This window comes from Chanodichthys erythropterus, chromosome 2, assembly GCF_024489055.1.
Source record: "Chanodichthys erythropterus isolate Z2021 chromosome 2, ASM2448905v1, whole genome shotgun sequence".
NCBI classification, from domain to species: Eukaryota; Metazoa; Chordata; class Actinopteri; order Cypriniformes; family Xenocyprididae; genus Chanodichthys; species Chanodichthys erythropterus.
The window spans coordinates 16,525,320-16,538,601 of NC_090222.1; the positions used below are offsets into that span (position 1 = coordinate 16,525,320).

Sequence of the window (13,282 nt, forward strand, 5' to 3'; positions counted from 1 at the left end):
GTATATTAACAGCATTTCCCTCTTGAACCCGTCTGCAGTTTCTGGTGAAGCGTAGTGCAGACCTGTTTGCGGAGAATGAGAACAAGGAGACCCCATGTGACTGTGCAGAAAGGCAGCATCATAAGGAGCTTGCGCTCAGTCTGGAGTCTCAGATGGTCTTCTCCACTGACCCCCATGCTGAGGATATCGAGGCAGAGTATGCAGCCTTGGACCGCAGGGAGGTGAGCTCTTCAAATAAACTCTGGAATTTCTGGACGTCAACATTGGCCTCAAGCCCTGATGTCCAGATGTGACAGATTTTAACCTGCATTTTTTTTTTTTTTTTTAGACAAATAAAAATAAATGAGTTTGATGCAGATTACTAAATGCTGATTTTGGTATGACTCATTAATTAACATGTAACTCTGTCTGTATTTCAGTTTTATGAAGGTTTGAGAGTGCAGGACCTCAGGAGACTGAAGGACATGCTGATAGTGGAGACAGCAGACATGCTGCAAGCTCCTCTCTTCACTGCAGAGGCTCTTCTTCGGGCTCACGGTATGATTGTGTCACAAGATATTTTGACTCCATTGGCAGGCCCAAATTTAATTATGGTATGTGTTGAAAGAACTACATTCTTATTGGTAGCAGAAAACTGGGTTTTTCTGAGGTCAGCCCTCTATAATGTGTTGTAAATCACTTGCATATTCAGCTAAAACGACTAAAAATGTCTTTGATAATTAAATTGTATGATTTCACTCACCTGTGATTGAGCTAAAAGGCAAAAAATAAGTTAAGCGCAGATGTAATTTCATTGCCTGCTGAGCTTTACACACTATCGCTTGGCTGAGAACACCCTCTGTCACTTTCTCTCACATGTGCACTCAACTGAAAGAAAGAGAGAAGCTTACACAAGCCAAGTAAAGAGAATTGAGCTAGATCTAAATGCAGGGCTCAACAATAAGGACTGCCCGATGGCCTAGAGTTGATGGAACTGTCCCGTTCAGGCCAGTGCTGCATAGTCATGAAAGTTTATTTTTTAACCTTTTAAGCCTTTGCTAATTTAAACATTCAAGCGCAAAGAGACAAAAAAAGAAAAAAATAACAGAATTAAATTTTGTACCCACTCGCTGTGTGAGAAGTTTTGGGTGCACACATTCGAAGCGTGCACCCAGAAAGCTGCATCTGACAGCACGTGAATACTAAATTGAGTTCTCTTTCACATCTTCTTGTACTTGAATGGACAATTTCACACTAAATTTTGTCAAAATGCTATCTTGGTGAATATCCTAGTAAATATGGTCGGTTATGTCTTAAGTAAACGTAAACTGTCCAGAAAGACAACGCATGTGTAACAGTATCAGTATGTTGGATCTGTCTTTAAGGGTCAGTTGACCCAAAAATGAAAATAATGTCATTTATTACTCACCCTCATGTCGTTCTACACCTGTAAGACCTTCGTTCATTTTCAGAACACAAATTAAGATATTTTGATTAAATCCGATGGCTCAGTGAGGCCTCTAGATGCAGTGCCGTTGTAACTCTCAAGATCCATAAAGTTACTAAAAACATATTTAAAACAGTTCATGTGAGTTCAGTGGTTCTACCTTAATATTATAAAGTGACTAGAATACTTTGTGTGCCAAAAAAACAAAATAATGACTTTTCAACAATATATGCAATATATGATTTCAAAACACTGCTTCAGAGCTTTAAGAATCGGATCAGTGATTCGGATCTCCTATCAAATGGCTAAACTGCTGAAATCACATGACTTTGGCACTCCGATTCACTAATCCGATTCTTAAAGCTCTGAAGCAGTGTTTTGAAATCGGCCCATTACTATATTGTTGAAAAGTTGTTATTTTGTTTTTTTGACGCACAAAAAGTATTCTCGTTACTTTATAATATTAAGGTAGAACCACTGGACTCGCATGAACTGTTTTAAATGTTTTTAGTACCTTTATGGACCTTGAGAGTTACAATGGCATTGCTGTCTATAGAGGCCTCAACTAACCATTTAAAGGTGCCCTAGAATTAAAAATTGAATTTATCTTGGCATAGTTAAATAACAAGAGTTCAGTACATGGAAATGACATACAGTGAGTCTCAAACTCCATTGTTTCCTCCTTCTTATATAAATCTCATTTGTTTAAAAGACCTCCGAAGAACAGGCAAATCTCAACATAACACCAACTGTTACGTAACAGTACGCCCCCAATATTTGCATATGCCAGCTCATGTTCAGTATTAACAACTGGATCTGTGCACAGCTGAATCATCAGACTAGGTAAGCAAGCAAGAACAATAGCGAAAAATGGCAGATGGAGCAATAATAACTGACATGATCAATGATAACATGATATTTTTAGTGATATTTGTAAATTGTCTTTATAAATGTTTCGTTAGCATGTTGCTAATGTACTGTTAAATGTGGTTAAAGTTACCATCGTTTATTACTGTATTCACAGAGACGAGAGCCTTCGCTATTTTCATTATTAAACACTTGCAGTCTGTATAATTCATAAACACAGCTTAATTCTTTATAAATCTCTCCATCAGTGTAGCATTAGCCGTTAGCCACGGAGCACAGCCTCAAACTCATACAGAATCAAATGTAAACATCCAAATAAATACAATACTGCATAATCCGACACATGCTTGCAGTATGCATGATGAACACTTTGTAAAGATTCATTTTAAGGGTTATATTAGCTGTGTGAACTTTGTTTATGCACTGTTTAAGGCAAGCGCGAACTCCGTAGGCGGGGAGCATGAGCATTTAAAGGGGCCGCAGCATGAATAGGCGCATTTCTAATTGTGCCCCAAAATAGGCAGTTAAAAAAATTTATTAAAAAAAATCTATGGGGTATTTTGAGCTGAAACTTCAGACACATTCAGGGGACACCTTAGACTTGTATTACATCTAGTAAAAAAACGTTCGATGGCACCTTTAATGTGACAGCAGCCTAATATTCCAGCTGCTGTCTTGTGTTTTTAATATTAATCAAACAACAAAAGACAAAGAAAAAAATCACTCACTGCTCTTGAGTGAATACCTTTTGTAACTTATTAAGGATTCATCTATGATGTCATCTATGATGACAGAATTTTCAGTTTCAAGCAAATGATCTATGGAAGATCGAATTGATTGGACATTTTTTCTTTTTTTTTTCATATTTTCAGTTAAAATCCTCTTGACTCAAATGTGATGGGCCATGTAATTTGGTTTGAATGAATACAATGCTTCTGACTTTTATTTATATGATGCCTCTGATTATTATTTAACAAACAAACATGTAAGGGGCGAGAAATATGTAGAACTTTGTGTGGGCTGGTCGTTTGAATTCTGTGTAAATATGCAGGCAGGTCTACTTATTAGGTTCATTCTGGTGCAATCCTTACTAATTCCCAACTCATGAAAAATATAGCTTTATGTGCATTCGAAACGGGTATGGTGTTGTCCCTGGAGAAGTTCAATAAACTGTAAGGCATTTTGCTGTACACTAAATTTAAAAAGCATTTATGATCTCAGAGCAGACCAAGATCCCTTCTCCTTAATTTTACAAGAGCACTCATGTTTAGAGCTGCTAAACTCTCTGGCACAAGACTCATAATTGGATCAGTGCTTTCTTTAATAATCTCCAATTATGTGAGCAGGCTGTCTAGCAGGCCTTGTTCCAGATGACTAGAACCCATGGGAGAAAAGGGCAGAGCTCTGATTCATGTGCGCTGCTATTATTGCCACAGCCTCTCTGGAGACCACCAGCTGAGGCTCAAATATGCAGTCTCACCTTCTTTTAATCTTAAACCCAAATTCACACTTTTGACTCCTAAAACTGATACTAAACAAGGTAAAGTACAAACAATTGGGCTAGCCGGTGTAATGCATTTTGGTAAACCTTGCTTCTTTCTTTGGAAGTAAGGTTTATTTGGTTGTATTTATTTATTTGTTTTGCCTTGGACTATGGACTGTGTTATCTGTCTTTTGCTGTCTGGACTGTCTCCAGGATTTCCTCTGCGAAATGGCATTTCTTATCTTTTCTTACCCTCATTGATGCTGACTGAGAAGTTCATTCAAAGATATCAAAGTATATGTGTTTTTTTTTTTATGTCACTACTGTCCTATTGTGTATCCTTGAACAAGAGGAAGAGCAACCTTTGTTCTGTTTACAGAAAACTGGAGCTTAAGAATTAATGTCTTTAGTTTACACTTATTATTGATTGAATGTCTTGACATGCGTTTTAATAGTTATTTGTAATTGCTCAGCTATTTTTTTAATTAGCCTAAGTCCTCTGGCAAATGCCTTTTTTAGTTGTTTTAGATGACAAAGTCTGGGAATTTTAAAAATTCTGGGAAAGTGATCCGTTTTATCTAAAGATATGATCATTGAAAGATATGATCCCACCCTCCCTGCAAATCGCCGTCCAAAGCCACGCCTCCTCCAAAAACATGGAACACACACACAGAGCTGCTCTCGGCAAAGCGTCACAACAGACGGCGTTAAACTCATGTCTCAAAGCACACAACATTACAATAATAATGAACTCAAACAACTTAGAGAGCTTGTACCTGACTATTGCATATTCATTTCGGTGTTAACGCTGTTGACTGTTGACATGGAAATGCGTAATTCTGAGTCCGACTTGCTAAACTCTAACGTATATGTTTGGCTGTGTTTTCAGATCATCAATGCCTTTTTGCAGCCCTTTTTGCACATGCTCATGGGTGCTAGGTTGGGAAGATTAAGTAAGACACCGGCTAGAAAATGTGTTCTTTTAAGACAAAAGCTCTACTTGGCTGATGTCTGGCAACCCTAAGCATAAAAAGCTCCTGGAGGCTTGTTCAAATGTTTTCTGCTCTTTTTTTTTTTTGTGTATGTGAAGAAAATATAGATACTTTTTTTTTTTTTTTTTAACTACGTTTTCGTCTTGTCATCTTTCCTCAACTCATGTTGATATAGTCACAGTTAGTGTTTAATGATGAATGAAGATTGTCAATAAACATTTTTCATTGTAGTTAACTTTAATAAAATTACCTAGCTAATAGCATGCTTCACCTCCTTTTTGTTCTGAACATATGGGAGGGTACTAACCATGACTGGCAGGTTTAATATGATGACAATCAAGTGCTCTCATATCCTGTGGGAAAACAATTTACTGAACATCTGTTTTTTTTTTTTTCCACTCAGAGGAACAGCCTTGTTGAAATTGTTGTATCATTTGTAAATTCCGTCTGATTCACAGCATTTGAAAGGTGAAATAATGTACATTTTTAGAATTGGTGTGACTTGGTGTCATGTAGTTGCTTTTGCCAAGCACACTGACTAAAGTATCCCTTTTGAAATTTAGACTGGGACAGGGAGAAGCTCCTGGAAGCTTGGATGTCTAATGCTGAAGACTGCTGCCAGCGTTCAGGTGTTCAGATGCCCACTCCCCCGCCTAGAGGCTACAACACCTGGGACACCCTGCCTTCCCCCCGTACGCCACGCACCACTCGCTCATCCATCACCTCTCCGGACGAGATCAGCCTGACCCCCGCTGATGATGATCGCTCGCTGGTGAGGGATCAGATTTCCTTATAGTGATTAGTAGTTAATTCTACAGCCTTTTCTGTGGAGATGATATGCAATAGTTTGTTTTTCATGTTTCTGCAATTTGTGCAATTATGTAATACAATTTAATGCTTAAGTGATAAATTTGGGTGGTGTAGCATTGGTGTTAGATTGGGGCTACTGAAAGTTTGTAGGTTCAAGTCCCATAAATTTGATCAATGAACTGCTACCGTCGTTCCCCTGAAAAAGACATTTAACCTCAGGTTGCTCCAGGCCTGAAATAAGTGTTGTGTAAAGATACTAAATGCAAATCTTTCTTTTCAAAATCTTATTTGTGCTACACAGAGCATTTCTATAAAGCTATTCACACTGAGGTCGAAAATTCACCTGCAGATAAACCTATAATATATAATATATATATACAGCTATGGAAAAAATTAAGAGACCACTTAACATTGATTTTTGAACTTGGAGTGGTCTCTTAATTTTTTCCATAGCTGTATATATATGTAATATATATATTTGTTGCTCCAACATTCTTTCTCTATATTTTACATTTCTTCATATTTCACAATATTCATTTCATATGCATTTTATTCAATAAAAACAAGGATTGTTGAAATATGAACATTTAATGTGCGTTCTTCGGGGTCTTTTTGACCTGCAAATGATGTTTGCTAAAATTAAAAAAAAAATTCTCTTTGTCCACATGGCATGAGACTTTGTACAGTGGTTAACACTTTTAAGATCTACAAATTAAAAAAAAAAAAAAAATTGAGTGATATCTTGTTTTTATGTTTGTGTAAAAAAAATAGTTACGTTCGTGGTCTTCGAGGTCTCTGGAGACCCTGGGCAACAGAATGTAATTCTGTAACAATATAATATATTTTTTAAAAACCAATGTAATTTTACTTTGTTTATTAATGTTTTTTATAAACATTTGTGCAGTTTTTGGAGGATTCCTGATATCTTTTAAATTTAAATAAATAAATAAAAAAATATTTATGCATGAACAGCTTTTTATGTAAAATTCACTTTATAAAAGGCCCAGATTTCTAACTTTCATTCATGTCGATAACATGGATAATTTGACATGGTTTAGTGTAAGATTTTTGCCCATCTTTTGAAAAAGAGACCCCGAAGACCACGAGTGTAGTCCCTTAAACGAAGACCGCACAAGGGTTAAAAAAATTAAGTTTAAAAGATTTTATTGTAGTGAACATGTTAATGCATACATTTTTTTTTTTTTTTGTAAGATAAGAAAAAACAACTACAATATGTATAAGAATTAGGTTCAAAAATGCGTTTGGACCTATACAAAGTCATTGTTGAGGGTAACGCAAGTTACGTAATCAGATTACCTTTTTAAAGTAACCAGTAAAGTAACGCATTACTTTTACATTTACAATAAAATATCAGTTACTTTTTCAGATAAGTAATGCAGGTTACATTGTTTTCCCATCTATTGACTGACAGCTCTTCTGTCCTCCTGTTGAGAGAAATCAGGAGTAATGTGCAGAGGCGTTGTGTGCGCTGTATAAACATGGTTATTGTAGCTCTAGACTAAATGTGAGCAGGCATTTACTCATCACACTTGCACAAAACAGATTCAGTATTCTCAAAATGAATAAAAACAGTGAAATGCAAACTCAAAATATTACACAAACCTGCAGTAATAAAATTTTAGATGACACAAAAATACTTTATGTATTTAATCTCACTTTATTGACCATTGTCTTTGCTGCTGACCTTCGATGACCCAATTTAAACATACAAATAAGCAAAAATGTCTTTAGATAAACATCACATTTGCGTTTCTTTCTTTATTTTTGTGTTGTTGGCTGCATCCAAAATCGCATACTCTGTTGAGTAGGTACTTATTTTGAATAACTGTGAAAATAGGTACTTATTTAGATGAACTTTGTGAGTGCTAAAAAAGCAGGTTCTATATAGCATGAATGTAATCCGGTCCGGACATACTATATTCGCCATCTTGTCATTATCGTGTGACCTACCAGTTTCAGTTGCGTTGCTTCACTGCCATTCACAAATTCTCTCATATGACCTCATGGGATAGTAAAGTGTACACTTCCGAATCTCGCCGGAAGAAGTGTGAATTCAGACATTCTTCTTTTGCCACATACTGTTTTTCGCCAGCGATACAGGAAGGAAGTATTCCATTTCGGATGCAGCCAAAGTGTTGAACTTTCTTCTCCTGCAAGGAACAGCAAGGTACAGACTGTACAGGTGTGAATTCGCATTTCCTTCAGCCTGAGGCTTATTCATTTCACTTTTGGTGTGAAATTGCCTTTACATTTGGCAAATTTTTTTTTTTTTTTTAATAAAAAACAAACAAGCAAGCCCAGCCCAGATGAGAAAAAGTAACATAAAAGTAGCATAACACATTACTTTCCATAAAAAGTAAAAGTTTGTAGGTTCAAATCCCATAAATTAAAAGTAACTTCCCCCAACACTGCTCATAGTATAATATACGGAGTGTCTCAGATAGCTCATCTTGTTAGCAGAGGCTATTATATGTCTGCTTTAGTCCAGCTGATTGAACATGTTGAATAGCCGTCGGGAAAAGAGATTGATTGGCTGTTTAGCTAATTAAACCAGCGCACAAGAATGAAAAGCCAAAATGACAAAGTTTGCAAATGCCGAAGATAAGAGGGCACACAAAGAAGGTGCTTATAAATTTATCTACATCTTCATCTTTTTATAACATTCAAATATACGCAAATATTTTCATAACGGCATGGTCGTATGTAGCCTAATTAATATAAGTGAAGATAAAATGATCAGCATGATTCATATTCAAAATGGTAAGCGAGCGCTGCTTTGTTTACGGTTTGTGTATTCGCATTCATAGTTCGCGTTCCCTTCTTTTGAATGATGAATACAGAGTACTGTCATCTGCTGTTGTGGACGTCTGCTGTTGTCTCTCACGGAGGTGCAGAATGTACATACTAGTTGGCTGTCAGCTGATGTTTTTGCGGTGTTTTCAAGCATACCTTTTTTGCCCAGACACAGCTGACGTGAGCCAACACCGCCGTCTGCTTTCGTCACTGCTAATACTTTGATGTCGATTTGGTGTGTACCAGTCTTAAAATGACAAATTAGTTCAAAAGTAAGCTGATTTTGGCACATACTTTCCAGCATATCATGCTGCATTGTCTATATTTTTCCGAAGACCTTCAAAATGCTTTGTGAAGCTTGGTTTCATGAGCGATCAGAACAGTCTCAGTATGTTGTAACAATCAGTTCTTTCATGTATCAATAAAGAAGACATTGTCGTCTAAAACCGGGTTCCTTTCGGTGCATTATCACCACTTTTACAAAGCCACAGTCTAAACCCGAAATGAACTTGATAATCATTGAATAGGCATGAGGAGTTTGGCTAAATTTCTTGAATAGTGCAGTTTGTCATGAGATGAATCAGCTAAATGGGATTTTTATCAAACGTTTATTATTGTGGTCCATTTTATACCGCTTCATCTGTGTATAATGTATTTTATGTCCAGGTATATAATGTAGATGTGCTCTTACTAAGGCTGTTTTGTTCTCCGCTGTCAGTGCGGCATTTGTATGTGTGCAGCCTCCATGTTTGAGGAGCCTGTTGATATTCCATGTGGTCACGAGTTCTGCAGAGGATGCTGGGAAAGGTGAGTTTTTTTTTTTTTTGTTAGAGCCTTTCAGCATTTTAGTCACATTACAATCACTGTCAGTTCTCACTACTGCTGTAATATCATGTAACAGTCAAATGTACGTTGCCCTTGGCAGTTTTCTGAATCTGAAGATCCAGGAGGGGGAGGCTCATAATATCTTCTGCCCAGCCTATGACTGCTTCCAGCTGGTTCCTGTTGAGGTCATTGAGAGCATTGTGTCCAGAGAGATGGACAAACGTTATCTGCAGTTTGACATCAAGGTATAATTACATGATCAGATGCACATTACTCTGAATTATGTGGATAGATGTCATTGTAATTGTATTATTTTGTGATATCATGAGTTAAACATGAGGATAAATTAAGCAGTACAGCAGTCAGTCAGCATTAGGCCAGAGTTTTGATTTGCCTACATTGATGTTTTTTCAGTCACACAGATCAGTTCTCAGTGGAGTTTGTGTTTAGTGTTATTGTGAAGTCAGTCCAGAACGGTGGAACATTGAAATGGGAGCTGAGAGGGTTGAAGTAAATGTAACAATGGCAGCTCTCATCTGAGAATGTCTGAGAATGACACTTCTCACGCTGGGGAGTCCCAAGCCTTTCATTATGTTACCATGGTGATGTTGAATCTTCCACATGGGTGTCTGAGCTCTCTTGTAGCCATTTTCAGGGTCAGAGTGTACTGGTGGACTTCTGGAGCTTTTGGTAAAAATTAACTTGCATCATAACAAGACTCAGCAAATTAGATGAACCGTAGTGGACAAAATATTTAAGTTCAGAAGTTTCGGGTCTGTAAGATGTTTTTTTTTTTTTTTTTTTGAAAGAAAGTAAAACTTTAATTCAGCAAGGATGCATTAAATTGATCAAAAGTGATTGAAAAGTTGTAACAAACGAAGCAGCACAACTTATTTAACATAAATAAATATAAATATTTCTTGAGCACCAAATCAGCATATTAGAATGATTTCTGAAGGATCATGTGACATTGAAGACTCAGATAATGACTGCTGAAAATTCAGCTTTGACGTCACAATATTACTGTTGTACTCAAATGAATGCAGCCTTGGTGAGCATAAGAGACTTCTTTTGAAAAACAAAAAAATATATATACTATATATCTATATCTTTTTATATATTGGGGGTGTATCAGAACACAAACATGACGGTTCAGTACGTACCTCGTTATTGAAGTTCTGGTTCAGTACAGCAGGGGGGGAAAACTAAATATAAAATCGCTTCTTTCTTAGATGTAAAATTTCTTATTTTTATTTTATTTTTATTTATTTGTTTAGTTAACAGGGACATTGCACATTAATAAAACATTTCTGTAAATGCACCAGAATTAGCCGAAAGGCTATTTTTCATCTGTAGTCCCTGGACAGAATGTTACAAGTCACCCTAAAAAAAAAAAAAAAAGTTAAAATAAATAACACACTACATAAAAACCATCTCAATATAAACAGCTCAGTATAAATTAGAAATAAGAAACAATAGATGTACAGCCAGCAGGTGTAAATTCTAAGGTTGACAGACCTGATTATTAATAAACCATTTCTTCACATGAACTCTAAATAATTGATATGTATCTAGTTCTCTTATAGTTGCTGGGATAGCGTTCCATTGCTGTGCAGCTTTAACAGAGAAAGCAGACTGGCTAAAATTCCTCCGCCGGAGGAATTTTATAATGCAATATAATGCAATATATAATATAATATAATATTTTATATATATATATATATATATAAATATAAAAATATCAATAATATATAATATAATGCAATCTCCTCTTAACGCACCTCTTGTGGAGCGATAAGCAGTTGTTCTGATGGTAACTAATTGACTAAGAGGGGGAGAAGTTAAACCATAGATAATCTTATACATCAGGCACACATTGGCATAGTTAATCATATTTTCCCAACTCAGCAAATTATATTTTTTCAATATTGTACAATGATGAAAATATACAGATTTCTTATCAAGAATTTTGAGTGTATGTTTATATAAAGCCTCTAATGGTTTTAGAGTCACTGAACTTGCCTGAGACCAGGGCTGCGTTTCCCAAAAGCATCGTAAGCTTAAGTTGATCGTAGCTCCATTGAAACCATATTTATTGAAACCAATAAATAATATGAGGAATAACCATAGAGTGCATAAACATCTTAGCAGCCTCTAGTGACATACAATCTCTAGTAAGCCTAAAATTATAAAGATTGAACTTAATCTGCTTACAGACCTTTTTTTTTACCTGAGCTTTGAATGTAAGTTTAGAATCAATCAATACTCCAAGATATTTATATTGAGAAACTACCTGCAGCCTCACCCCAGACACAAAACATCTGGCTCATTACTAATACTGTTTGACTTAGAAAAAAACATACTGATTTAGACACATTTAGTTGTAAACAATTTTTCTTTAACCATGCTGATACGTTAGTCATAGAATTTGTAAGTTCATTAGTTCATTCTTCTACATGAAATTATTTTTCAGCTATTTTTCTACTCCAATTCATCTTTGTAATATAATTATTTACACAGTTACTGTCATAACTTGTTTTCATGACAAATTTACGTAAAGATATGTTAAATAATTTTGATTACTTAGGTAAAGTAAATGTACATTTACATTTACATTTATGCATTTGGCAGACGCTTTTATCCAAAGCGACTTACATTGCATTATACTACACATTTGTATCTGAGTATGTGCAATCCCTGGGATCGAACCCATGACCTTGGCACTGCTAGTGCCATGCTCTAACCACTGAGCTACAGGAAAGCTATATCTACAGGAAAGCTATATAAGCTATATACATAAATGTAATGAATATAAGCTAATATAGTGCATATATTTAGTGAAATGCTCCCCTCTAGAGTTAATTTCTCTAGTGAACTAACATGCTGTGGACACTAAATGACTTGCCTGAGGTAAATGTAATGCTACATGAGATCTTATTCTTGAGCTGTTTTATTGATATCTTTCCACGGTTGAAACACTGGTTGAGAGATTACACGTAAACATATTTATGCATAGATCATCTGTTCTTCTTCCCGTTGTGTCGGTTAGCAAACAGCGTTGCATTACCGCACGCACCACCTTCTGGATTGAAGTGTGGATTGCCTGAGACTGACAGTATTCATCATCTGACTGTATGCACGAAACCGTGGCGTCCATATCGAGACAGTTCGAGATGAATACATGTACCGTTACACCCCATATATACACATACATACATACATACATACATACATACATACATACATACATACATACATACATACATACATACATACATACATACATACATACATACATACATACATACATACATACATACATACATACATACATACATACATACATACATACTAATTACTCTTACAAGAAATATTTGACTGCTCAATGCTTTATTTGACCAATCGGAATCAGAGAATTACAGATATAAGGAATTGTTTTATGTTTTAAATCCCTCCCTTACTTGCTTTCTCCTCTGTTCTTCCCCGACTCTTCTTTTTACTGTTTTTCTTCTTCTCTCTCAGGCATTTGTGGAGAATAATCCTGCCATCCGGTGGTGCCCGCGGGCTGGCTGTGATAGAGCGGTGCGATTGGCCGGGCAGGGACCAGGTGGCAGTACCTCTGACCCGCTCAGTTTTCCTCGCCTCCAGGCCCCTGCGGTGGACTGTGGAAAAGGCCATCTCTTCTGCTGGTCAGTGCCAGTCATTGATACAAATCTCTCAAGCCATAGAACCAGAAGAGAGAATTTATGATTCTAAACAAAAACTCCAGTTCACTTGAACATGATTTATAGGGCTCATATTCAAGAATGTGTGTTTGTATGTATGTTCTGCTCATAGTCGTCTCAGCCGATGCAGCTGGCTGAGTTTCTCTTCCCCACAGCTCTGGTCCTTATGTCCCCTACACACAAACACATACACACATACACACACCCACATAGGGGGTTCATACAGTATCTCATCACTGCCTGTGCCAGATCTGAGCATTATATTTGAGTCAAAACACCCCTCTTCATTTTTCATACACAAACATTTCATCTGTCTGAGTGAATATGGATTGAATCTATG

At 36.4% G+C, this 13,282-nt stretch overlaps 1 protein-coding gene across 4 annotated transcripts in view; it reads left to right on the forward strand.

Annotated features, from left to right (window-relative positions):
• The window catches only part of ankib1b (ankyrin repeat and IBR domain containing 1b), a 33,780-nt gene that overhangs the window by 6,925 nt on the left and 13,573 nt on the right, over positions 1-13,282 (forward strand). For all 4 annotated transcript variants that reach the window (XR_010896574.1, XM_067402551.1, XM_067402567.1 and 1 more), the window contains exons 4-9: positions 39-221; positions 420-537; positions 5,332-5,540; positions 9,111-9,199; positions 9,318-9,462; positions 12,740-12,906. Coding sequence is in view for 3 of the 4 variants with exons in the window: in XM_067402551.1 (XP_067258652.1) it covers positions 39-221; positions 420-537; positions 5,332-5,540; positions 9,111-9,199; positions 9,318-9,462; positions 12,740-12,906 (911 nt within the window). In the remaining variant the exon portion in view is untranslated. The remainder of the gene's footprint in view (positions 1-38; positions 222-419; positions 538-5,331; positions 5,541-9,110; positions 9,200-9,317; positions 9,463-12,739; positions 12,907-13,282) is intronic.